Here is a 25448-nt window from a genome sequence, read left to right as displayed (position 1 = left end):
TGTCTGGACAGCTGCTTAAATGAGTTTTGGTGAGCTGTTGAGGGCCCACCCCTTGACAGGTGCTCTGCTCCCTAGTTGCTATATTGGGACCAGAAGTCCTGCCCCCTAATTGCTAAACTTTGCCACTGAAAGTCCCTCCTTTTGTTCCTGGAAGTACTCCTTTTGTGTGTGTGTGGGGGGGGGAGGCGGGGACGGGACTCATGAGGATTTCCATTTTGGAAATGGAAAAGAAAATCATATAGTAAAAGTCAAAGATGTACTATAACTTATTTTCATTTTATTTAAAAAATATTTTGTCCTAACTTGTGAGTTTGTGTAGTGTATATGGAGGTGATTGCATAATAGCTCAAAAATAAAGTCTTATTCTTGTATATTCTGTGTGGGGGATGTATGGTGGGGGGTTTGTGAAGGAGTATGGCGGTGTGGGCTGCGGTGTGTATATGTGGGGAAGTTGTGGGGGAGTATGGTATGGGGTTTGTGAGGCGTGAAGGAGCGTGAGGGCCTCCTCATAGTGTACAGCCCCAGCAGCAGGCAATGGGCTCTTGGGATGCTTTTTGCCCATGCAGGCGCAACTGTCGGGTGACACACAGATCCAGCCACTTCCAGGAGCTGCACATCACAGCAAGGAGTGAAGCCAGGCTGGCCCATCTCTATCACATGGCACATGTGCACTGCCTGGGACTCGTGCATCACCAGGGGGAAGCCCCACAGGATAGAGCTGGCAGCCTTCCCTGCTCCCTGCTGCCATGTGCAGCTCCTGGACTGCACCAGGAAGCAGGGGGCGGGAATGCCCGCCACTTCCAATGGAGTCTCAGGAGCTACACGTGGCAGCAGAGAGTGGGGCCAGGCTGCTGGGCTTCCCACTGGTGGCATCTAAGTCCTGGGAGCTGCGTATGAGCACACATGATAGAGGCGGGCCAGCCTGGCTCCACGCCTTGCAGCCACATTCAGCTCCTGGAACTGACTGGAGCTGCATGCTGATGGGCAGCTGCATCTGGGGATGCCATGAGCACTCTGAGGACCCACCATCTGCTGCTGCTGCTGTTGCTGTTGCTGTTGCCACCAGCAGCAGGGGCTATGCACTATGGGAGAGGGTATGTGAGGGATCCCCACACTCTTCCCATCCTCCCTCACACCCTACATGCTGCCCACCTGAGCTGTGTGCCTTTGACCTGCTGTGCATGGGCCCCAGGCTCCATGCTCCTGCCAACCACAGCCCCATGCTCCTATCCAGCTGCAGTTTCCCTACCTGCTGCCACTTCCCTACCTGCTGCCTGGAGCAAGCATTGCAACAGGGACACAAGGAGGAGTCACTGGAGGCCAGGAAAACCAAGACAGTCCCCTGGAGACCACAGCAGTGGCATCAGTGGCCCCACTGGGCAGCTGTGCATGTTGGCCAGGCCCAGGGCCCTCCTGTGCAGGAAGGTGGGAGTGAAGTGAGCGGGCTGCTCAGGATGCAATTAATTCATGGGCAACTGGTGCCCATATTTTCCCTGCCCCTGTTCTAGATCATGGATGTTCAAACCCCAGCCTGTGGCACCATGCCACCTGACCCACAGGGTTCCCCAGGGGTCCAGAAATTTGGCAGCAGGAAAGCTTTCCACACAGCTAAATTTCTGGAGCCAAGGGGAGCCCCAGGCCCTACATACTAGATTAGGCACCTGATCCCAATGTGTAGGTCCAGAAGAGGGTGGCACTGTGCCCCATGGTTCAGTCCTGGTGTGGGAGGCCAAGAGAAGGGGATGCCAGGCCTCTGGGGCATGCTGGGGTAGGAGGGGGTGGCATATAAAGGTGTGAGGGGGCAATGTCAGGCTCCTGGGATTTGTTCCTGGCACTCAGGGAAGGGAGGGAGTGGTGCCAATCCTGGTAATCAGAGCTGATCTAGCCTACAGACTGCCCCACCACACTTATCTGACCCTGTGGGCCAAAAGCGCACTGTTGTTCTAGATACAAAATTAGAAGGCAAATTTCTAAGCCATGGTTTAACCACTCACCTGTTGCATCTCCACATAGTTATTTGGGTACCTAAATTTTCAAAAGTAATTAGTGATTTGGGGTGCCTCAGTTTTTTTGTGTGTACCTGACTTAACACTTTTTAAAAGGGAACTATTAAATTGTTCCAATTATAACCATCTACCTTTTTTTGCCTTCCATATCATGTCAAAATTACATTTGAGTTAAACACACCTATAAATGGATCTACTTTTCTCCTTGCAGTATTTTTGTGTGTGAAACAAACACTCAACCTCCTGTTTCCCAGCGCAGTTTTTATTTTAGTATTATTAGTATATTTAACCCTTTGTATCCTTTCCTTGGTCACTGGATTCTCCTGTGGGATTTTGTAAAGGCAAGAACAGTTTAGGGTCTTTATCTGTAGTTATTGACTTAGTCAGGGAAAAACCAATCTTTCTAAAATTTAACCTGAAAATGTGGAGTTGATTTATATCAGTTTGTTCTTCACCTTTTTAGACTCCAGGCACCCCTCAGACTCCAGGCTAGCTCAGTTTTCACTCATTTTTTGATAATGGAAAATAATACACTAATTCTTCTAACGCAAAGAACTCAGAAAGACCAGTAGAGATCACAATTTTTTCTTCTTATGCTATGGATTCTTATTTGAAATTGCTGGGTTTATCTCATGAACTATGTTTACACACCTAATAGTGCTAAGATTGCATGGCATCTCACGGCAGCTCCCTGGCTGAGAATCACTGATTTATACCCATGGTCAATTTATAATCAGAATACAGTAATTTTCATACAGAAGGTGTGCAGCATTTTCTACAAATCAGGTTTCTACTTAAGTATTTGAAATTGAGCACCCAAAAATCACCAGCTACTTTTGAAAACATAGACCTTTATTACATTAGTATATTTATTATGCAACCATCACTCTCTTAGTATTATAGATACATATACAGGTTCAGAAAGAGAAAGGGAAAGGCAGATAAGTGGTTCTTGTTATAAAACTGGATCAGTGGTCTTTATAAAAACGTTAATTTGGTTCTCATACAGTATCTAATATAGTTTCAAGTAAACTCAAAGGGAGGCAAACTGCCTTTTCTTTCCATTCAATCAGGAGTCTACACAGGGTATATGGAATGACATAATATCCTTCCTGAAATATGAACTGCAGCTAGGATCAGTATCCTTCAAACATCACAAGTTCCTGAGACAATGCTGCAAACAACTGAATTTTCCTAATTGCCACGGAAGCAATCTCTTTCATCAAACACTGGCCAATGAAATATGTATTGTTCCTTCATAAATGTAATAGGTTTTCATTATTGTATCCTTGACCTTTCTCCAGAGCTTGACAGCTACTAATACAAGAGAATCTAGCTTCAAAACAACAGATGAAACTAGCCATTACATTTAAGTGCTGATACGCAGAAACTCATGGCAACCTCTATGATATATTGCCAGTATTGAGCATAAATAATGTTACTCTAGTCTATGCCCATTATTACTTAGCAGAATGAAACAGCTTTAGAGTAAACCCACAGGAACCAGGCAGAAATTCTGTAAGAAAAATGTTCCTTATTTCTTCACACAGGTGAAAAAATGCATGGTTCTTTCTTGCCGTCTTCATATGTAGGTCCTCATCTGCCTTGGAAAATGGTAAGTTTCAGATACTATCTGTACACATCTTCCATTCAATCTAAAAATATTTACACTTGTGTTTCTTCACTTACGTTTCTGACCTTTGTTTAATGAAGTTCTGATGATGACTTGTTTTAACATATACACAAAGACCAAAAAATTTGAGGCCAATATGTATATATCTATTTAGCCTTTGCCTTGCAGGTTTCAGGAAAATAAAATCAATACATTTTCAGTGACTACGTCCATAAATTTATAGACAATGATGAAAAGTTAAGTCTGCAGTTACCTATAAAGATATATAACAGAAGTTCTGCAATCCTCTGACAATAATATAGTGTTTTTTCCTGAGTTTTATCATAGCAGGCCTATTCAAATTCTTTTCCAGTATTCTTTTTTTTTAATTGGCTGATCATTTGCTCTGAATATCCAGTATATTACATATGTAAGATTTTTACATGCAGCAATACTTACTTATCGTGACACTAAGATATTCAAGCATCCAGAAAAAATGGACTTCAGTCCCTTGTTCACCATTTAAGTTATCTAGAAGTTTATGATTACAGGACTGTATAGTTAAGAAACCGACTGTGCACTGCTATAAATTTTTATGTTCTTTGAAGGATGTATAAGTGTGTGCAAATGTACAGAGCAAGAGACAATGCTGCCACTGACATCTTTAATATTTCAAACCAGAGTCATAATTTAACCATATATATTTTTAGTTTATAAACACTGACATACAGACAGACATTGTACCAACTAGAAACTTGTAAGTGCCCAAAACTGCCACTCACCTTGCTGAATTTTAGTCAGGAGCTGATGACGTGCTAAAATCCTACTCCTCCTGTATGGAGGACGTCTCGGAGTCTGATCAAATCGTAAGCACATCTCCTGGCTCTCAGGTGACATGGAATTTAGATGATAACAGTTTGATCCTGAAGTTCTGGGTACCTGCTTCAACATCTCAGTCCTGTTAAAATCACCACTTCAACCCCGTGTATGCCTATTCCTGATTCTAATCAGGGTAATGAGAGGAGAGCAGGAACAAGCCCAAGGGAGCTGAAAAGAGCAAGCGCTTTAAAAAGAAAAAGGAGTGCCAAAAGCTACAACTCAGGATTCCAACTCCCTCACATGATCTAAAAGAGCCAATCAGTCAGAGTAAAGAATGTGAAAGTACACAGTCTGCCTTAGAGAGAAAAGCAAAGTCTGTTCAGGCATTTACAATCCCACACAACGTTGAAGGCAAATACAAATGACATGCTTTTGAGCTGACTAAGCATCAAATAGTTCTGAAGGAAAGTCTGAAAAAACAAAACCCACCACCAACGTATTTTAGGCTGCAAAATTTCTTAGTGTGGAGAGCTATGGAAAATCTCTTTCTCTGCCTCCAGCTGCCTAATGATCTTTTCAGAAGATATAATTGCTAATTTTCTTAAAATGATATTACACTTTGCCTAGAAAAAAATGCATCTTAAGGATAGGCTATCTGAATCCAAACCACCACCCAGGACAACTAGCAGCAGAGCAAATGAAAACTTTCCACTGAAAATAAGAGTTAAAAACAGTCACTTAGCAATAGTAACGCCCCCCAAACCAGTATTTTTGATGTAAACTGTTTTTTGTACAATGCTTTTCCAAAATATCACTCGCTGTTTAATTAGAAGGAAGTTGTATACTGTCATTTGTTATTAGCATTTTGATAAATGGTAGAATAAGGGATATGCAGAGTGATGAACTTACGCTTAGCTTGTATGCCAGTTAATTTTTATATGATTTATAAATATCAATAATTTGGTTCACCACCTGCCAGAAGCAGTAGCTCATTTCTAAAGAAGCAGAATCATTAACATGGGTATTTCTGATCATGACAGTGTCCAGTATTAGCACTGCTAATATACAAAAAGAAATTTCACAGAATTACAGAAAAAGTAAGTGGAAAAACCTATAACCCTATTTTGTCTATCCCTTTAAATGTACCCATGGAGGCTAAAATTTAGGTAACAGCCTAAAGGCTATGGAAAACACTAAATTCAGTAAAACTACTATGTTTATACTGCATAGGGTCACACTGTCTGCAAAGCAGGCATGTAGTTAGACTCTGTATAACTCACATGCCATGCAGATAATTCCATACCAAATCCACACAGGCCAGCATGCCATGAACCATGTGACAGAGTGGGGCTTTCAGTTCTAAGACAGCAAATCCCCCCTCACAAAAGTACTTTCAGGGCAAGGGGAGGGACTTCCAATGGCAAAGGTCAGGGATTAGGGGGCAGGACTTCCAGTTCCAAGATGGCAATCTGGGCCAAGGCAACTAGATAGGGACTTAGCAGTTTGACAAAGGGTGTACCCTTGTGGCCCTCAAGAGCTCACTAAAACTCATTACGTGGCCCTCCACCTGAAATAAATGCCCACCGCGATGTAGAAAAAAACAGCTAGTTAAGAAGAAATAGAACTAAGAAGTCTCTTTGTTGCACTAGAGACTGAAGAGGAGAAACAGGCAAGAAAAGAAAAGGAGCTAGCACCATAATGAGAAAGCAGGAAACCGAACAGAGATATCCAGGGACGAGAGCCAAAGAGGAATCAGGACAACATACACAAGATTGTGAGAGAGAACAGAAAGGAAGATATGAACATAGAATGGAAGGGAATGGACCAGAGATTCACATCAACACTAGGAAGAAGCATGTGCATATGACTGGGGAATTTTTGTTAAGAAGAATCAACAGGCCTGCTATCAGAGAAGATCCAGAGAATAATTAAGTACTCTGTCTGCCAAAAACAAGGATATGATAAGGAAGTAATATTGAAAATGAGGCAGAAGGGAGCAAGAAGGAGCCACTTATTACATTTAGGTGGGGATAAGTGACACTATGGGAAGTCCTCTGGATCAAGGATGACATAATTAAGAAGAAGAGCTTTATAACAGAGAAACAAGGGAAGATGATTAGGAGAGATTCATGATTTTCAGACCTGGTTTTAGAACACAGGGGCTGCATCTATACTTGTGCTTTACTGTAAAGTAGACTAATTAACTGCAGAGTAAAACATCACCGTCTATACATGTGACAGTATTAGGCCCTAGTAAACTAATTTACACCACAGTAAGATAGTACCGTTAGGGACAGTACTATCTTAACCAAGGTAATTTACTGTAATTAAACACACATGCAGTTTATGCTCATGGTCAGCATCTACTGGTCAGCACAGCCAGCCAGGGGCCAGACTCCTGCCTGCCAACTAGCCACATGGCTCCATACATTCAGCACCCTCATGCCCCAGCCAGCCCCTCTGCCACTTGATGCCACCACCTGGAACCCAGGGATACCCCCCTGTGCTCCCTGCCAGCCTGGGCCTGCTCCACCTCAGCTCAAATTGCTGCTGTCCTGGATGCACATGTAGATGATGCACCCAAGAGTAGTTTAGCTCAAACTGCTCCAAAGTGTATTGCTTTGTGTTAATTGCACATGTAGCTGCATCCAGGAGGGGGGAAAATAAAATAAACAAAAACATGGCAATGGATAAAGAAATATCAGTGGCCAAAGAGATGGACAACAAGGAGAAAGTAATAATGAGAAGAATAGTCTGGTAGGCTATACAGTCAGTGAGAAAACTATGTGTAACCCAGATGTAGGCATAGCATGTGGTCCATGAGAAACAATTAAAGCATTTGTATACAGAAGCACAAAGCCTGGGCAACAAAATAGGAACTTGAACTACTGATGCAAGATGCAATACCACATATGCATTCTGGGAATTATAGTTTTGTAAAGCCACAGTTTTGTAAAGCAGCAGTGGAATTTGCTGCTGGTCAGAGGGGTGGGGGTGTGGAGAGGGTGGAGGAGGAGAAATGATCCCCATTTTTTACCACTAGATTCAGCATTTTTTGTCTTCTGGACATGGGCTTCAGTGGTAAAAAAAAAAAATGGGGTGAAAGTTCTCCCCCTGACCCCTGCAGCCAAGTCCACTGCTAGTCTAAAGAACTGATTCCCAGAATGACTTGCACTCCATGAGACTGCTCAGTTCTCTGCTCCATTTCTGTGCCTGTACTCAAGAAGGAAGGAGGAAGGAAGGGGGAAAGGATGAGAGACAGTTGTCCAGGACCCATTTTTCCATACTCAGCCTCTGCTGACAATGACCAGGAACAGTGCCTAAAAACATTAAGAATACCCTAACTTGCCACAGGCAAGACAGAGGGCACTGCTGACGTCCTCCAGTTCAATGAGAGAAAGTACTTAAAATACATTTGAGAGATCCACAGTCCTTTTCCTTGGAAAGGGAATATGCTCCCCATGCCAGAGGACAGTAAAACCTCCTTCAGTCCCTGTCCAACCTGACCTTGGGATAAAGTTCCTTCTTGATCCCAAATGAGAGATGCAGTAGCCAACTGAACCAACAAAAGTTGGTATTTAGACTTGTTTTGGATAAATAATAAGGATGTTATAGGGCTAATTGTCAAAAATAACCCTGGATTGAGAAATCAAGAGTTGATTCAGTTTAGATTAAAATGAAAGAAAATACAAAAGTCTGCAACCAAGGTACTCAATTTAAAAAGGGTAACCTGTGATAAACTAAGGGAACTGGTAAGTAAAATCAATTACACTGAGGAGCTCATGGACATTACATAGGGAAGGCCTAAAATATCTTAACACCAAAGGTACTAGAATTATTAGAAATCTGTATTTCAAGTAAGTGGAAAGAAACTTAGTGGAAGGGCACAAGAAGAACATTCAAAATAAGTAGAGCGCTTACATGGGGTCGGGAAAAGTATGATCAGCAAAAGAACTGTATCTTAGACCTCAAGCGATGGAAGGATAAGGTGAAAATTGCCAAGTTGAGCTGATTTTTACCTTGCAACTATGATTGAAAGAAAGATAAAAATGTACTTCTGTTATATTAATCAAAAAGGAGAGAGGTGAAGCCACTATGCAATGAAGGCAGGGTAGAAATTAAGGATGGTTCAAAAATTAAATAAATACTTTACCTTAATTTAAAAAAAACAAAACACATTGATACTGATCATGTAAGCAAGAGAGATTATGAAAATGAGGGTATGAAAATGTTCATTGTCACAATGAAAGCAAAAGGCAAAGTACACAGTTTAATGCAATCTGGAGGATCAAAATAATCTCAATCACAGAATTATGAAAGGACCAACACAACAAATTGCAGGTTCATTAAAAAGTATTTTTAATATACCAATCAAATTAGGGGTAGCTTTATACAAGTGTTTAATGGCACATGCCTATATTTACTATGTTTACGGAGAGGAGCTCCTGAGGGGCCTGCAGCAGTCTACAGCATAGGCAGTGAGCCCAACAGGGCTAGGGTGGCACTGCTGTTTATGACAGTGGACAAAATGCCTAGAAGAGCTGTGAGGCGAGGCTGCTAAAAACCAGAGTCAGAACTTTGTGTGGGTGTCTGCAAGCCTCATTGACTCTGTGTGACCTGCTGCAGCACCCCAGAGCCCTGGGAAAAACACTGCTGGGTCCAGGCATTGTGAAAGAGGCCACTGCTGAACCTGAGGACTCTGGGGGCCTGAGGTGAGCCCCAGAAATCCTGTGGCTGCTGTGAAACCCAAAGACTGCAAGGGCTGCTACAAGGCTCTGAACCAATACTTGGTGAATGTGTTTACAGCAAGCCCAGCAAGGAGGCGAAGTGCACAAAGATAGGGTGGATGCCTGCAACCCGGAAAAGGCCATGTAGGCATATATGGGCTTACCCAGCATACACTCAGACACTAGGTCCCACTCGTATCTTCTTCTTCAGCAATCCCTCACAGTTGAGGATGACTGTCTTACGTGTCTGTCTGAAGATGGCTAATGAGACCTACCCAGGATTGACAGACCCTACTGCAGCTCAGATGTATGTTTCTGTGTTGGGTGGGTGGCACTGAGTTCTTGATATGCTGTTTCTACCACTCCCACTTTTCCATCTCCTGTAGTTGTCATGAGGCTTCAAAGTACTGAAATCCTTGCAGCACTCTCTGTCTATTTGGGGCAGGCCTGCATGATAGTCTTCCGTAAGTTGACATAGATGTTGCATTTTTTAAAACAGGCCTTGATGACATCTTTGAAGCACTTTCTCTGCTCTCCTCTTGAGCGTGCCTTAACTGAGTTGGGAGAATAAAACTTGCTTTGGGAGTCTGGAGTTGGAAATCTAGATGACATGGCTGGCCCAATGAAGTTGATGTCAGATAATCATCATCTCAGTACTCACAGTGTCTGCTTGCAGGGGGATGCTAAAGTCAGTGTTTGTCTTGCCACTGGATTTCGAGAATCTTCCACAGGCAGCATTGATGGTACTTCTCATACAACGCCAGATATCCCTGTACACTGTCCATGTGTCAGCTTTGTACAGCAAGGTGGGGATCATGACTGCTTGATAAACCATGAGTTTGGTTTTGGATCTGAAGTCATGATCTTCAAACATCTGTTTCTTCAGGTGTCCAAAGGTTGCACTTGCATATTTGAGGCTATGTTGGATTTCTTCAATGTCACCCTTCTGTGAGAGATGGCTTTCAAGGTACAGGGAATACTCAACGTTCTCCAGAGATGTTGACGATTGCCTGAAGGTCTGCTTCCAAGTGAGCACAAACTACAGCATCATCAATATACTGGAGCTCAATGACTGAGGTTGGAGTGGTCTCGGTTTTGGCTCGGAGTTGGCTAAGGTTAAACAGCTCACCATCCATTCAGTAGTTTAACTCCATTCCAGCTGGAAGCTTGATGGTGGTCAGATGTAGCATCACAGCAAGGAATATTGAGAACAGTGTTGGAGCAATGATGTAGACTTGCTTAACTCCCATTTTAATCTCAAAGGGATCTGTGATAGATCCATTACTGAGAAACACCACTCCCATATTGTCATGGAGTAGGCAGAGAATGGTGATGAATTTTGATGGGCATCCATGTCAGAAGGCCCCTCCACAATACTTCTCAGCTGAGAGTCAAAAACTTTTGGTAGGTCATAAAAGTCCATGTAGCGAGGCTTATTTTGTTCCCAGCATTTTTCCTGCAGCTGGCAAACCGTGAAGATCATGTCAGTTGTGCCTCTCGATGCCCTAAGGTCACACTGAGAGTCCAGGAGGAGCTCTTCAGTAAGTAGAAGGAGATGGTTCAGAAGGATTCTCACAATGATCTTTCCTGTGGTGGACAGCAAGGTGATCACTGTGTAGTTTAATGGAATGACCTCCACTGTGGGGCAGAACTGTACTGCTATCCAGTGCGTCCAGAGGTGGTGGATAATGGAATGGCTGTTCACTGTACAGTGTGGGCCAGAAAGACTGAAAGAGAGAGACAGCAAAGGGGCCTGGCTAGCTAAGGATAGTCTCCTGCATCTACAATTCATAACAAAGGTGTGGAAGGTGAGCCAGGCAATATACCAGGGCATAAGATAGGGAGGCTGGCTGGCAGCGGGTGCCCAATGGCCTGAAGACCTTTAGCCTTTAGTACAATGAGGTTAAAATTTGCTAATGATAAAAATGTTGAGAGACACTGTCAATACAAAGGAGGATTGGACCAAAATACAGACAGTTCCATATGATTCTGAGAGACTGCAGTTAATAGAAGTGGGATGAAATTCAATAGTACGAAGTGCACTGGAGGTGTAGGCTTATAACAAAAACTACTGTTATACGTATACGTCAACACAGTGCAGCTCTGAAAATGAAAATGAAATCCCAGGATACATCAGGAAAGGTTTTCAGCAGAGATAAGGAAGTAGTGCCATAGTACAAGGCCCTGGAGAGACCTCATGTAGAATGCCATACACATTTCCAGTCACCCATATCAAGAACAGATGCAGCAAGGGACTATGAGAATGATCAAAGGAATGAAAAGACTATTTTACAAAAATTTGGCTTGGGTAGTTTAGCAAACTGAAATTTGAAAGGGGATACAATTGCTGTCTATAACAGATCAAGAGAGTAGGCAACAGGAACTATTTAAACTAATTAACAAACTGACCATTAATGAGTTTAGGCTGGAAATTGTAAGAAGGTTCATAAGCCTTAGAGCAATCAGGTTCAGGAACTGTTCTTCAACAAGAGTAGTGGGAGCAAAAGTCCTAAGTGTTCTTAAACTTATTGAGCTCCATCTTATTACAGGGATTATATGACACTGTACCTGTGATAGGAAAGAATGGAACTTACTGACCCAGAGGATCCCTGCCAGTTCAATGTTCCTAGTTTAATGGCTTCAAAAGAAATGTTGGTCACATTCATAATTTTCTGTATTATATTCATGCTTGCCCTGAGATTGCAGTAGTGGACTACCATGCAGAAATACAAGATGAAGTATTGCTGTTCTTGAACTGCTAGGAGACAAGAGCACTTCAGAAATTCAAACCAGTACTCTAGCGCTGAAAGGAGAGGCATAATAGGGCAGCTCTGCACTCAGGGCAGCCACAGCTGAGTAGTGCTGGCTACTATTATGCAGATCACCTGTTCAGCGCACCCCACACCCACACAAAGACACTGCCCAGGGCTGCTGCCCCATCCCCCTCCTTAGATCTTTACCCTTAGTTAAGCTACTGAGTGAAAGGCCCAGGCTGCACTGAAAATATCTGGAGCCATCCATCTGGACATATGTTTCCTTCTTTCTTCGTTCTATTTGAACTTCAAACAGAAAAAAGTAACGGTGCTGTTAATAATACAGGAGTTGGGTAGATATTACTAATTTGCTATTCTGTGTGTGTTTATCTTCTTTCTTGTATCAAGTTCAGAGGAAAGATGGGCTGAGAAAGACTGCTGCTAAGTGAAGAGATGCTCACTGTTCCCTTAAGGTGGCCCTTTCCAATAATCACTCTTCTCCTTTCTTTTGTGAGCTGGATATTACATTTCCTAGATAACAATGTTCAGATTATTTTTCCATACTGATATTACTGCTATTTGAAAGTTCTATTATTTAATTCATCTCGACTATGTAATCTATTTGGTGGTCTTTTTCTCATTCTGTTTGTTCCATTCAGTGAAAAATAAAGTTATTTCCCCTGGTCAGAAATTACTCATAACAGTTTATAGGTGCTAATATGAAAGCATTATGCTATAAAAAGCTATGTTACATTTCAAAATGCTTAGTTCCAATTTCAAAGGAACTTATTTAATTAGAATGAGGATAAACTCCATCAGTGTGCATTGTAGCTGTATCAATTTTTCCAAAAAACAAAAGAAAAAAAGTTTAAATTAAAATATAGGCTTTAAAAAGTCATTTTAGAAGAAAAATAAAATGGCAACTACTCAGTCTATGCAAAAGTACATCTAGGAAGCAACCTCAATACAGGTTTAGACACAATGAGACCAGTTATGCAGCTGCACAGGGGAGTTAGGCAGGGGGCTAGGGAGGGGGAGGTATAACAAACCTCTTTATTCTCCTGTGTGAAAAAGCCATGGCACGAGAGCCTGCATGGCTGAGAAAGCAGCTGCAGACAGGCTGCCACTTTCCTCCTGTTCATTGGTTCTACCCCCATGACTTGCTAGCCAGTAAACTGTTAGTTAGGCAACGGGGAAAATTCACTTGTTTCAGCCAAAGCAAATTTCCTGGAGCAAACAGAAACAGAGATGACTTTGAGAGTTCTGGAACTGCTCCTGCAATAGTGCTTCAGTGCATTGCCCCTAATACAAACAGAATCATGGCTTTAACCCAGTCTTTAAACAGTAATCATATTAAGCAAGAAAAAAATCAGAGTTAGCTGGCCCTTTAGCGCTCAGTTTAAAACTCCTTTATGTTAATTTATGGGCACGGGAGGAGAAAAGCTATCTCTAATTGTGTGTCATTTTATATGACTCTCCTTATTACGTTTTTAATTTTTTTAAAAATGTACTGATATACAAGTATGCTAACAAAGCATTTTGGACCACGGGTCCTCCAGTTGAAAAGGGCTACTCATTTGAAGTGTAATTATGATATCTTACGAAGTTAATGAATGCCCCAGAGCACATTCAACAGACTGATTCTTGAATACACAGTTTAATGTGGCTGAACTTCTTCTCTAATTGAACTTTTTTAAAAACACCCACAGGATAAATGCATCTTTAGGTACTTTAAAATGAATCTTTAGAATGTTTGTGCATGTCTAAAACACACAGAGTTTAGAAAGACAGCCTGATTCGCAGGGTAGGGAGCCAGTTGTAGAATTAAATGGATTCTGGTCATAGCAGGCCTTTGCCAGTGGGTCACAGGATAAATTGCTTGATTTTTCTGTATCTCTCTTAGCTCATCGTAGACTGGGGACTGGTGGGTGCGGATAGGGGCTGATAACCAAAACACCTAAAACCGAAATGTTTTGGCTCAAACCTTAAGTATTTAAATTTGGAAATAACTCATGTAAGGCAGAGTTCAATTCCTTCATGCCCCAATTCTCCCCTGCTGTGGATATCTTCCATGATAAGTACTTGGGGTTGGCAACGGTCTAATTCTTTGAAAGGTGGTCATTTAAATGTACTCAGGACCATCGTACCTGACAAAGCCAATTTATAATCTGTCCATACTGACGGATGGGTGTCTTTGGGGTGTCTCTGTATGCATGCACTTTGCCATGCTGCTGGCCTAACCAGTTTGTAAATAGTTTCATCTTAGTTTCATAGTTTCTAGGATCGGAAGGGACCTGAACAGATCATCTAGTCCGACCCCCTGCCATGGCAGGAAAGAGTGCTGGGGTCAAATGACCCCAGCAAGGTGTTCATTTAACCTCCTCTTAAACACCCCCAGGGTAGGAGCCTGCACCACTTCTCTTGGAAGTTGGTTCCAGGCACTAGCCACCCTGACCGTGAAGTAGCGCCTCCTGATGTCTAACCTAAACCTACCCTCTGCCAGCTTGAGACCGTTATTCCTGGTCACTCCTGGTGGTGCTCAGGGGAACAGTGACTCCCCCAATGCCTGCTGATTCCCCCTGACTAGTTTATAACAGGCCACAAGATCCCCCCTCAGCCTTCTCTTTTGGAGGCTGAACAGGTTCAGGTCCCGTAGCCTCTCCTCATAAGGCCTGCCCTGCTGTCCCCTGATCATGCGAGTGGCCCTCCTCTGGACCCTCTCGATGCTGTCCACATCCCTCTTGAAATGCGGCACCCAGAACTGGACGCAGTACTCCAATCTTCTCGGAAACTCTATTTTTTCAGAGAATTATATGTCTGCAGAGGAGGTGGGGAATATCCTGGATCTACTCATATGTAAAAAGGAGTTTCGAACAATACTTGAAGTCTGCCTTCATTTTGCCCAGTGAAGAATTCTAGGAAGTACTAAAGAGTACAGGAGATCAAATATACAGTAGAAACTAAATTACAATCAGCATCTCTGTGCACATTATTAATGTTAGTTTTTACTCTTACAAATGTTGCTGCTCAAAACAAGACAAGATTATAGCGTGCCTAGTTTTTTGGATGAGAAATTTGACTAAAGCTGAACAAATAACAGAGATATTTTAGCACTTATTTTAGAATTTAATTTACAGTTCTCACACCATGACCAAGCAGTCATGTGATCTTACTGCTGTAACCCGGTTCTGTTCTTCTGTTAGTTACACTGATCTGTTATGCCACATGTGAATTAAACTGGTAGCTTTAATGGTTTCTCTTCAGTTTAAAGCACTAGCTTAATGAGAAATATATTTTTCCCTAATGACATCAGTCAAACAGGTGTTTTAGCACTGATGGTATTCAATCATAAGAAACCAGAAGCTTCAGTACGGTGTCACTGAAGAAATGTAGGCTTCTGCTATTAGCTTATTTATTTTAATGTCTTTGTGACATTGCTGCATCTGCAGAAAGACATTTGACATGTCAGATTTTACTTATATCCAGAATCTGGTATCCATCTGGTATATGCAGATATAAACCTGCACAGTAGTTTATAAATTATCAGCAGGCAAGAGCCCTTTAAAACTTTAGTGGGAGAGAAGTCACTTTTTTGTGGGAGACAAATAAGCCACAGATTTGTTTCTGACTAGTGCAGCCACCTTGATTCCCAGGTGGCTGCCTGGTTGGAGCAACTGCCTGTGTAAATAACACTTTTGCAATCAGGTGTTCACTGCTTAATATTTAAGCAAAGTGTTTCATGTTTGAACAATAAAATTACTTTGAGAGGAGCTAGGATTAATGCAACATGAAAACTAGTATATGTATGGTGAGAAGCAGCAGAAAACTTATTGTCAGACCGCAACTTGCAACCTCCTCAGAAAACTGCTATGGGGAGCCAGGGTTTGGGGGTTTTTTTGGCCTTTTGTAAGCTGACTTTTATGGAGAGAAAAGGGAAAATAGTTTATAAAGAATTTCAGCATAGCTGAAAGGTAAAGTCCAACACCAAAACAGCATTGCAACACAGAATTATTTAATTAGGATGGCTGATACCAGTGTGATTTGGAAGCAAGGCAGCTGCTGTGTCCATGTTTGACAGCAAGTCTGCACAATGAATGCTGCCATGCAAGGACTTTTTCCTATGCATGAAAGGGAAACTCATACCCACTCTTAGCTAAATCTCAAATCAGTCAAGGAAGCTTCTTAGTCATACATTTTTGTTCCTTCCCTTTCCAGTTCTAACATCAGAGAAGTATCCATTTGTATACTGTATTAAGAAATGAACATTTAACAGATAATACCATTATAAAACATATCCCCTGATTACAAAGCACTAATGGCCTAGCCAGACCACAGAAAGGAGCTCTAATATAAGCAGGGAATTTGAAACTATGTTTGCACTCAGCATAGGGATGCTGCGCTCATAAGCTTAAATAGTGGTGGGGATTTTCAAAGGGAAGGATGGCAACTGTATGGTCCTACCCATTTCACTGGCCCCGAAGACTGACAGGAGATCAAAACAATTGTACAGCTTATACAAATAAGCAAAGCCCTAAGCTAATCAACACACTAAAACATTAGCACATTAAAAACCACCTACAAATGGAATCACTGACTATACTGCTAGGACATCATAACATCCATATAATATCTGAGGGCATGATTGCTGATGGCTGTGGACCTTAGCTCATAGCAGGGGACATTGTAGAAAAAGAACCCAGCCTTTCTCAAGCATCTCCATGCCTGACAGATACCACATCTCTCTTTTAACTGTAGTTCAACATGGCAAGTTACTTCTGGGCTAGGGACAGACATTCAAAAAGCCTGAGTCTGAACTGACTCAATTTTTGCAGGTTAGTTTAAGCTTGAACCAGTTGGGAGGTGGACAGACATTCCCTTTTCATTCTAGAAATGCAAGCACATGCCTTCAGTGGCTCAGGCCAGAAGCCAGGGGACACTAGAGCAGCCCTCCCTTCCCTTCCAGGGTACTGAGCTGGGGGGTGGGGAGTGGCCAGGCCCTGGCAGGATGCTCTGATTAGCCCAGCAGGGAATTGATAACAGTGTTTATCACCTCATTAAGAAAACAACAGAGGGACATTACCAGCTACCTGATGATTCTGCCTTTGTCACAGCAGAGACCGGAGCCAGCATGTGGTCTGCTAGCTAATACACAGATACCCCTCAGCAAGGCAGAGGGGAGGGGGGAATTCCTGCTAAACAGGGAGTGGTGAGGCAGAGAGTGGGGAGCACCCTGCAAGTCTCTGCCAGAGCTGCAGCCAGGAAGCAGAGGGGAGGGGCCAGCCCTGCTGTGGAGCAGAGAGCCCTGCCCAGCCCAGAAAGCATGCCAAGACGCTGTGGGAGTCTAATTTAACTTAAACCAGCAAGGGGTCTGGGACATGCATTGCATAAACTGGTTTGAGCCAAATCAGTTAAGTCTGATATACTACATTCAAGCAGGTTTATCTCAAACCAGTTTCAACCATTTTCAAAATGGTTTATGTGCACTGAACATGTGTTCTGTTACAGGTTTAAACCATTTTCTGATCACTTAAAACAGTTTATGTGTAATGTCTGTCCCTAGCCCTGCTGACTGGCATGTGGGGGTGCTGTCCTATTAACCCTTGCTTACTCCTTGGGAATTGGGAAACAACGTTTCCTGATGTTCAGTGATAAAAATTATGCAGGCAGTTAGCTGAACCATAGTAAAACTGCTGACAGGCAGTTAGGGCTTGATCCTGTAAAGTGCTGAAAGCTCTGGTTCTGATTCAGCAAACTACTTAAGCACATGCTTAACCTGAAGGATATGAATCCCATATTTACTCAAATACAAGAGGAGATTTTCCTTCAATTGGCATAGGAAAAAAAGCCCCTTGCCTTATAATTGTACATAAGGAAATCTCACTAGATACACAGTCTAACTGATAACAAAAGCAACATGTGCTCAGCAATGAAAACCAACTATGAAGTTGATTAAATACAGCCAGCACTGAGTATGACTATAAAATACATTGCCCACATTGGGCAAAAATGCTGATAGGAACTTACCACAGCAAAAGGATAGTGTAGCCTGTCTGAATAAGACATATGCTAGTAGCTATTAAGCGCAGTCCCCTCTCACACCTGACTCTTTCAAGTCATAATGAGCCACAACACTGCATATAGTTCATCCAGATTCCTTCAGTTGCCCACTCTTGTAGCCTGATGCATATAATTAGCATGGCCCCACCCTTCATAAGGTTGCCCTGCACCTCATCTGCATATACATTTTTAGATCATCCCAGGACTTGTAAAAAGAACACCCAGGTATGGTCATGAGTGGGTGCTAATTAGCACTTAGATCTTTTGTGGTGAATCCCTGGAGTACACACGCATACTAAGCAGTACTGAGCTCTGGGGTCACCATGTCTTGAAATGCTGTTGACTCTGTTGGGGCCCAGCCTAATGAACTATATAATAAATCATGAGCTTTTGATTTCAGACTAATATCATGCATGTGATAAGCAGTTTATACTGCATATAAATAGGTGCTGCTTAAAAATGTGTTTCTGGAATACCTGTGCTTAAACTTGGAGTAGTTTCAAAAAGGTAACATTCATCAATTCTGGATAAACTAATGCATGGGTACCATATGCAAATTGTTACAGCCATGAATGCTGTGTGCTCCTGGAGGCTGGGGGAGGAGGGCACAGCAAGCTCCTGCAGGTGATAGAGACACTGTTGGTGGTGGGAGCATGGCAGCAGCAAGCAGGGAGCTCCCACAGGCAGCCATGACACTGTCAGTGGTGGGAGTCAGGGGTGGTAAGTGCTGACCACTGGTCGGTGACCACCCACAGATGTTGCTGCCAGTGGCCAGCAGTGATCACAGACTACCTGCAGATATTGCTGGTGGTGTTGGCAGTGAGGGAGGTGGGTAGTGCCCACCCGCAGGCTCTGCTGGCAGTGCCTTTTCTCAGAGGGTGCTGTGCGCTGGCTGGGTTGGGCCCTTCCATACACCGGGGTGGAAGTAAAGCATGCAGACCAGGGTACAATTCATTGGTGAGTGCCCATGGGCTGGATGGAATTGCCTGGTGGGCTGGATCTGGCCTGCGGGCTGCATTTTGCTTGCCCCTGGCTTAAGTGCTTTCCTGGATTGGGTCCAGTGTAGTTAGTATTACACAGAATTAAGCCCCTAAAAGGCTCTTCTCAGCAATGGATTGAAAATATAATAATAATGGAAAGGAGATGGAACAGGACTAAATAGGGTAACAGACAGTAATCAGAAAAGCAGAGATGCTTCAGATAAACGAGACCCTATTTGTCTGTAGCATTCTAAAGCTTTATTGACACATGAGATGAAAGTAAGTCCACATCCTCAATAGGCAGTGTGGCACCTTAAGCTGTTTATAGATATTACATTTTTCTATATTTAATCCAGACTACAGCTGTCACCATATACACGTGGATGTCTGTAGTCCAAATTAAAATTGTCTTCAATCTGAACGAACTAATCCTCATTGAATGAGGATTAAAGTTAATGCAGACTAGGGCAGTCTGAATTAGGCAATTTAAATTAAGGAATACAGATAAGCATTGCAAATATCAATCTCTTCAAGCGAAACTCAGCTGGTTTTCTGCAACACAACAGAAGCTATCAGGCACAAAGTAACACCTTTACAAAGTCAAATGTGCCAACAACACCTCACTGTAACTAAGTATCAGTATCCTAGCTAAGCCCCCAGCCCTTCCTGAGCACACAGGCTACTGGTCTGCTACTGGTCTATGAAGTAGGGGGCAAACCCCTTTGATTGTCTATTAATCCTTAACTCAGATTGAATTTTAATATGAAGTGTGACCCAAATCAGTTAACACATTTTAGAAAATGGTGAGCATGTCTATAAACGGCCTTATAGACTAACTTCGCTTTCTGCCTAACTTCAGACTAACATGGCTAACTACCTCTCTCACATTCCCAGTGCAATTCTATTTGACAGGTCTGTAGGCAAGATCCTAAAACTATCCTCACGGGAGCTGTATAAATATTTTAACTAGTGGTGGCCTAGTACAAATCGTATTCCATTCACCCACACCAACAAAGTGCTTGGATAAACTTAGTTTATCTAAATAGTTTCTTATGTTATCACTGTGTTATCCAAATACTTACCAATGTTACCAAATACATTCTGAATCCCTACACAGAGTGACTGCTTGTATTGCTCTGAACCACAAGCAAACATTCTGGCTCTTAGCACAAGCACATTCATAGAAGCTTCAAGTAAAGTTGTCAATATTTATTTTCTAACAGTTTCTTCAGGGTCACTGGTGAAAAAATGTAGAAGAAAAGTTTTATTTTCAGTTTCTGACTAGTGTTTTGCACATCTCAATTACACAAATATTGAGTGCATCTACACAAGGCTCTACGGTGCCATAGTAATGCACTATGGCACCATAGCATCCACTGGCAAAAACTGTGACGCTGCTGCTATATCGCCATAGCATTATAGTGTGTTGCTACAGTGACATAATGGCCAAAAATAACCATGTGTGGTCAGCCCGGCGTAGTACACCACCCAGAGCCTGGGGCTGACCACCCTGGTGCCCCCTGCCAGCCCAGGTCTGCTCTACCCTAGCTCAAAACTACTCCTGTTCCAGGTACATGTGTAGATGCTGTGCCCAGAAGTAAATTACTTCAGCTCAAACTGCTCCAGAGTTTATTGCTTTGCATTCAATGCATCTACATATGCCACCAGGGAGCTGCAGTAACCACAGTTCATTGCTTCTGGGAAGCTCCCAGGCTTGTGTCTGCATGTGTGCCTAGACTGTAGCACACTAAGCCAGGTTGCAACAGCCCTAGCTGGCAGAAGGCTACTCCAACCAGGCTCTCTGTACTGGAGAGGGGCTGGCTGGGGCAAAAGGATCTTTCAGGGTGGGGGAAGCTGGCAGGCAGCACCAGCACTGAAGCACTCTCATGCCATAGCCAGCTGGTCATCATCTACATGTACACTGCTGTGTACTAAAAAAACTCCGCAGCAAGGTAGTACTTGTAAATATTACCCTGCTGCGGAGTTTATTAGTTTCATGCGCTCTTATAGGGGCACACATGTACATGCCAAGATGCTTACTGTGCAGTTAATTGATAAATGTCTTGTGTAGATGTGCCCAATAATTGCACATGTAGATGCACCTGGAAACAGCTAAAAATAAGAACTCTACAATATTTGTAATTAAAGCACTGTACTCAAGTGAGGGAACATGGTCAGAAATAGCCTCTGCTGGTATATCTCAAACTGGGGTACATGCATCTCAGAGTTATGCAGTACATTTTTAGAGGGTGAACAGGAGTAAAAAATGGATAAGCAGAAGGGAGAAAAGGGAAATATATATGCAAGAGAAGGTACAAAAAGGAATAAAGAAATTTACAGCATCACTTAGGTTGTTGCAAGAGTTACAACTTAGTTATAGTGACGCCATATTACTTTTCTTTTATTGCCTACAACATGGACTTGGGGAACACAAAATTTGAGAATCACTGGTCTAAACAAACAGAGTAGTCCACACTGATCTATTCTGCTATCCAGTGGGTGCATCTACATGTGCATTTATATGCCATTGCTGCTGCACATTAAATTTAGTACCTCCAATATGAGGTGCTACATAAATGTGCAGTAGCCAGTGCTGATGCACAGTAGCAACAGTGCATGGCCTTTTTGTGATGCTTAATCTGCAATAAACTAATTGTACTGTGATTAGTGTGGTTTTTGCCGTGATGTATTTATTGCACAGTAGAATTAGTAGAATCAGTCTGCTATGCATTAAACGTTTCGTGTAGGTGCGCCCAATGTAATAGGGCAATGTGTTATATGGTAGACAGGCACACAGCTACCAATACATTTAAAATCACAGAGCAAGTCAAGTCATTTAACTTCTCAGTCCCTCAGCTGTAAAGCTGAGATATTAAAATGCTTGCCTTTGCTAATTACTTTGGGATCTACAAATGAGAAGCTCAACTTACCTTATAGGATTTTTATTACATTAGTAATATTAGTGTACTGGATTTATAAGTAGGATGTGTTATTTAAAGAGTAAAATACCCACTCTGAAGAATTTCCAGTCTAAGGTTCTAAAACCGTAATGGGATCATGGACATTTGAGGCCCAGGACAACAGATTTCCACCGACTGCCAAATTACCCTATTAGATGCATCTTACTCTGTATTATAAACTGTACATAATAATGATGTAATGATTTAGCTCTTAAACTTTCAACTGAATCAAATATTATGGACATATACAGTCATACAAAATTCCATTGACTTCAGTTCTGGGATTTGGTCCCATTTTTGGATTGGAGCCTAAAGCACAACGTATTTACTTTGCAAAATTTACAGTTTGAAATACTGTAGTTTAGTTTATAATGTCATCTTTGTTTATGCAGTTCTCATAAGTGTACTAGGCCCTTTGCTAATGTGAAATAAGAAAGCCATTGCCATGATGACTGTACAGTTTATGGACCCAACTCAGCAAAGTACTAACTATATGCCTAATTCTAGTTAATAACATGGAGTTGAAAAGGACTTAGAAAGTTATTTCATTCAACTCCTACACAGATGTTGGACTTGCTATTCCTAAGCTATCCCAGCTAAATGCCTATCCAGTCTCTTCTTGAATGCCACCATGAAGGAGACTCCAAAAGTATGCAACTTCAACAGAGCTATTCATGAACTTAAAGAGCTCTGCTGTGTCAAAACTTGACTAGCTAACTCACAAACAAAGTTGCATTGAAACATATACATAATTTATATCCCTGACCTGTTTAACTCATGGTTGTTTTTGCCCGCATCTAGAATTTAACATAAGTTATATTAACATATCTAAATTTTCCAACCAGCATACCCTTTACCCCAGAATGATTACATTATTTTAGAGTTTCACATAATTATGAAATATAAGCAACTCTGCCACAATAAAACAGCAGCAGAATAGTTTACAATATTAATAAGCATTCATGCATCAGGCAAGTCAACAAGCTGGATTCCAGGTTCAGGTTCTTTGCTGTAGACATTTTGTTATGGATTTAAAACTCTATTTTGAAGTGTTTCTCTCTGAAGATTATATAAACCACATACTTTTGCTGGCAGCTTGCAATACACAGCATACATTGCAAAACTCCCTGTATCTAATGCACTATTATACATATTGGCCAACAGTGTGGAAAGGTGCCAAGCACTACGAGTAAAGCAAAGGAGAGGATTTCACACGGCTTCCTGGACAGCCGGTATGCTGCTGCTCCTGAGAGAGGGGGCACATATACTACTTTTTCTCCTTTCCCCTGCCGGGCTTGAGTGAGTGAGTAGGACCAGGTAGAAAGGCCCATTATCCATCTGGCTTCCTGCATACTGCAGATATAAACATATGTAATGTATTCTCCTACATCAATTTCTTCTCTTCATCAATTGTGCTACCATTGTGCTGCCTTCCAACCAAAGTTGCCAACTGTCTGTAAATGTATGGATAGTTAAAAATGCTTGTCTGTAAAGTTCATTTAAAAAGTTGATCTGTCTGTGAAAAAATAAGAAACTATGAGCTTTACTGAAAATCTGTCATCAGAATGGAGCAGGGTGCAAGTGTTGATGGACAGACAGAATACAGTAGCACCCTCTTGCATATGAGCAGGAGGGAAGCCTAGCGCTCCCCCCCCCCAGGGAGCACTCCATCAGCACTTCGTGACCCACAGGAGTCTCTGTAGCCCCTTCTTCCATCCCCTTAACCATGTGCTGCTGATGCCTCCTGTCAGCTGTTGCCTCACTAAAAAAGTTGCTTGCCTGAAAGGCAGGCAGGGCTGTATGTCCCTAGAACAGGGAGAGAAGTGGAGTGCCTGGGATGGAGTTGCGGGGCCAGGAGGGGCTGGAGCCAGGGTAAAGGGAGTGGGGCTAGCAGGGGCAGGGTTGAGGGGTGGGCAGGGGAGGAAGTATGTTGCAAGATGCAGTCAGAGGTATCAGGGTGTGGGAATGAGTAGGGAACCCCTGGGGTTGGGGCAGCCAGGGCCATCTCTGGGGGGGGGACAAATAGGGGCAACTGCCCCAGACCCTGCACTTTGGGGGGGCCCCATGGAGCTGGGTGGAGCAGCGGCGCCTCAGAGCTGGGCAGAGAGGTGGCTCTGTGTCCAGCCACTTGCTTTCCGCCCTGCTTATCAATTCACAGTAAAGTCCTTGTTACAGATCCAGACAGAGCTGCACTCATCCGGCTGAATCAGCAATTCATCTTCCAACAGGCCGGATGCCCAACATGTACCGCTTCAACAAGAAATTCCTGGCGGATCTCTCTCTCATCACCTGCACTTCCACGCAGGCTGCTTGCCATCTCTAGTGTCTAATGCCTCGGCTCCTCTTCCCCTTCGGAGGAAAATGTTGATTGCACCAACAGTCCTTTATACAATGTTTCCACCTGGCTGTTGTCAATCTCTGGTTGTCCGCCAGCCAGAAAGACTTCATTGGCAATTAAGCCTTTTGTTATCTCAATCTGCTTGAGCACCTCATCACTGTCAGCAAGTAATGGACACTTCACCAAAGTCCACAGTGGGCATTTAGCATCCTGGATGGGCGAACAGTGAAGATGTCGCCGAGTTCCACAGGTCAGACAGAAAGTTCAGTGTATTGGGTGCTTTTCCTGAACATTCCTGTAACAGGGGCAGTGTCTCCCTGTTACAGTTACATTTACATTATGTAAAATGTATGTCAGTAAAAAGTTTGCAGATGGTCAGTAAAAAATAATTCTTAGTTTACAAACCTTGCTTTCCTCCTACCCTTGCTCCTTCAAAACCTAGGCTTCTCTTTCCTAGCACCACCTATGTCCTTTTAATACCTCCCACTCAATCCAAAACCAGAAGTGAAATTGCCTGACCACAGCCTTGATCCAGCAGCCTATCATATAAGCCCATCCCAGGCTCATGAACCTGCCCAGGTCTATTCTTATAATTTCATATCCCAAGTAGTGTCCCCAACTTCAGGAATCTCTGCCATAAATCCCTTCCCCTTTCCAGAGTAGCCAGTTGACTTTTTAACCCACTTTACAATGTTTTATATTTACTGTTTCACAGATAGAGTGTTCATACATATTTACATAACACCATTTAACTTAGGAAGTTCCTCGGCCAAGATTTTCAAAAGTAACTAATTGTTTTGGGTGGCTCAAATTTTAAATAATTATTTAAAGGACCTGATTTTCACAATGTCTTGCATAACCATATACTTGGTCTAAACTTACTATGTCTTGCAATGGTGCCTTCAAGCATGAGGGCTTGTTCAGTGCAAACTCGCTCCTAAACTGAGACCTGTATGGCTGCATCTGTGCAATCCTACAGGTGGCTTAATTCGCACAGGAGAGGGCTGATACTATCACATCTGTGCTAATTTGTCTATCCAAAGCACTGGGCAGATGATGCTATAATGCTTCTGGTTTAGAAGGTGGCCTGCATGAAGCAGAAAAGCCTTCTTGAAACTGCCACTGCTGGGTACTGTAAGGTTACTTTGTAGAAATTGCCATGGTGTAAAAATCAGACCCCAGTAAAGTGTTTCTGT

General features: G+C 42.6%; 1 protein-coding gene across 6 annotated transcripts in view; it reads right to left on the bottom strand.

Annotated features, from left to right (window-relative positions):
- The window catches only part of STARD13 (StAR related lipid transfer domain containing 13), a 602523-nt gene that overhangs the window by 179082 nt on the left and 397993 nt on the right, over positions 1–25448 (bottom strand). Inside the window, exon 1 of one of the 6 annotated variants that reach the window (XM_090027682.1) lies at positions 4401–4659. The exons of 4 other annotated variants lie outside the window; for them this stretch is intronic. In XM_090027682.1, coding sequence (XP_089883808.1) covers positions 4401–4569 — 169 coding nt within the window. In that variant the 5' untranslated portion in view covers positions 4570–4659. Of the gene's footprint in view, positions 1–4400; positions 4660–25448 lie in introns of those variants that run through there. One more of the 6 variants, XM_090027697.1, reaches the window with a different exon arrangement.

Source organism: Crocodylus siamensis, chromosome 1 (genome assembly GCF_052110815.1).
Source record: "Crocodylus siamensis isolate JL-2025a chromosome 1, ASM5211081v1, whole genome shotgun sequence".
In the NCBI taxonomy this organism is placed as follows: Eukaryota; Metazoa; Chordata; order Crocodylia; family Crocodylidae; genus Crocodylus; species Crocodylus siamensis.
The sequence above is the reverse complement of the archived record's forward strand: the minus strand, read 5'-3'. Positions and strand labels throughout refer to the sequence as shown.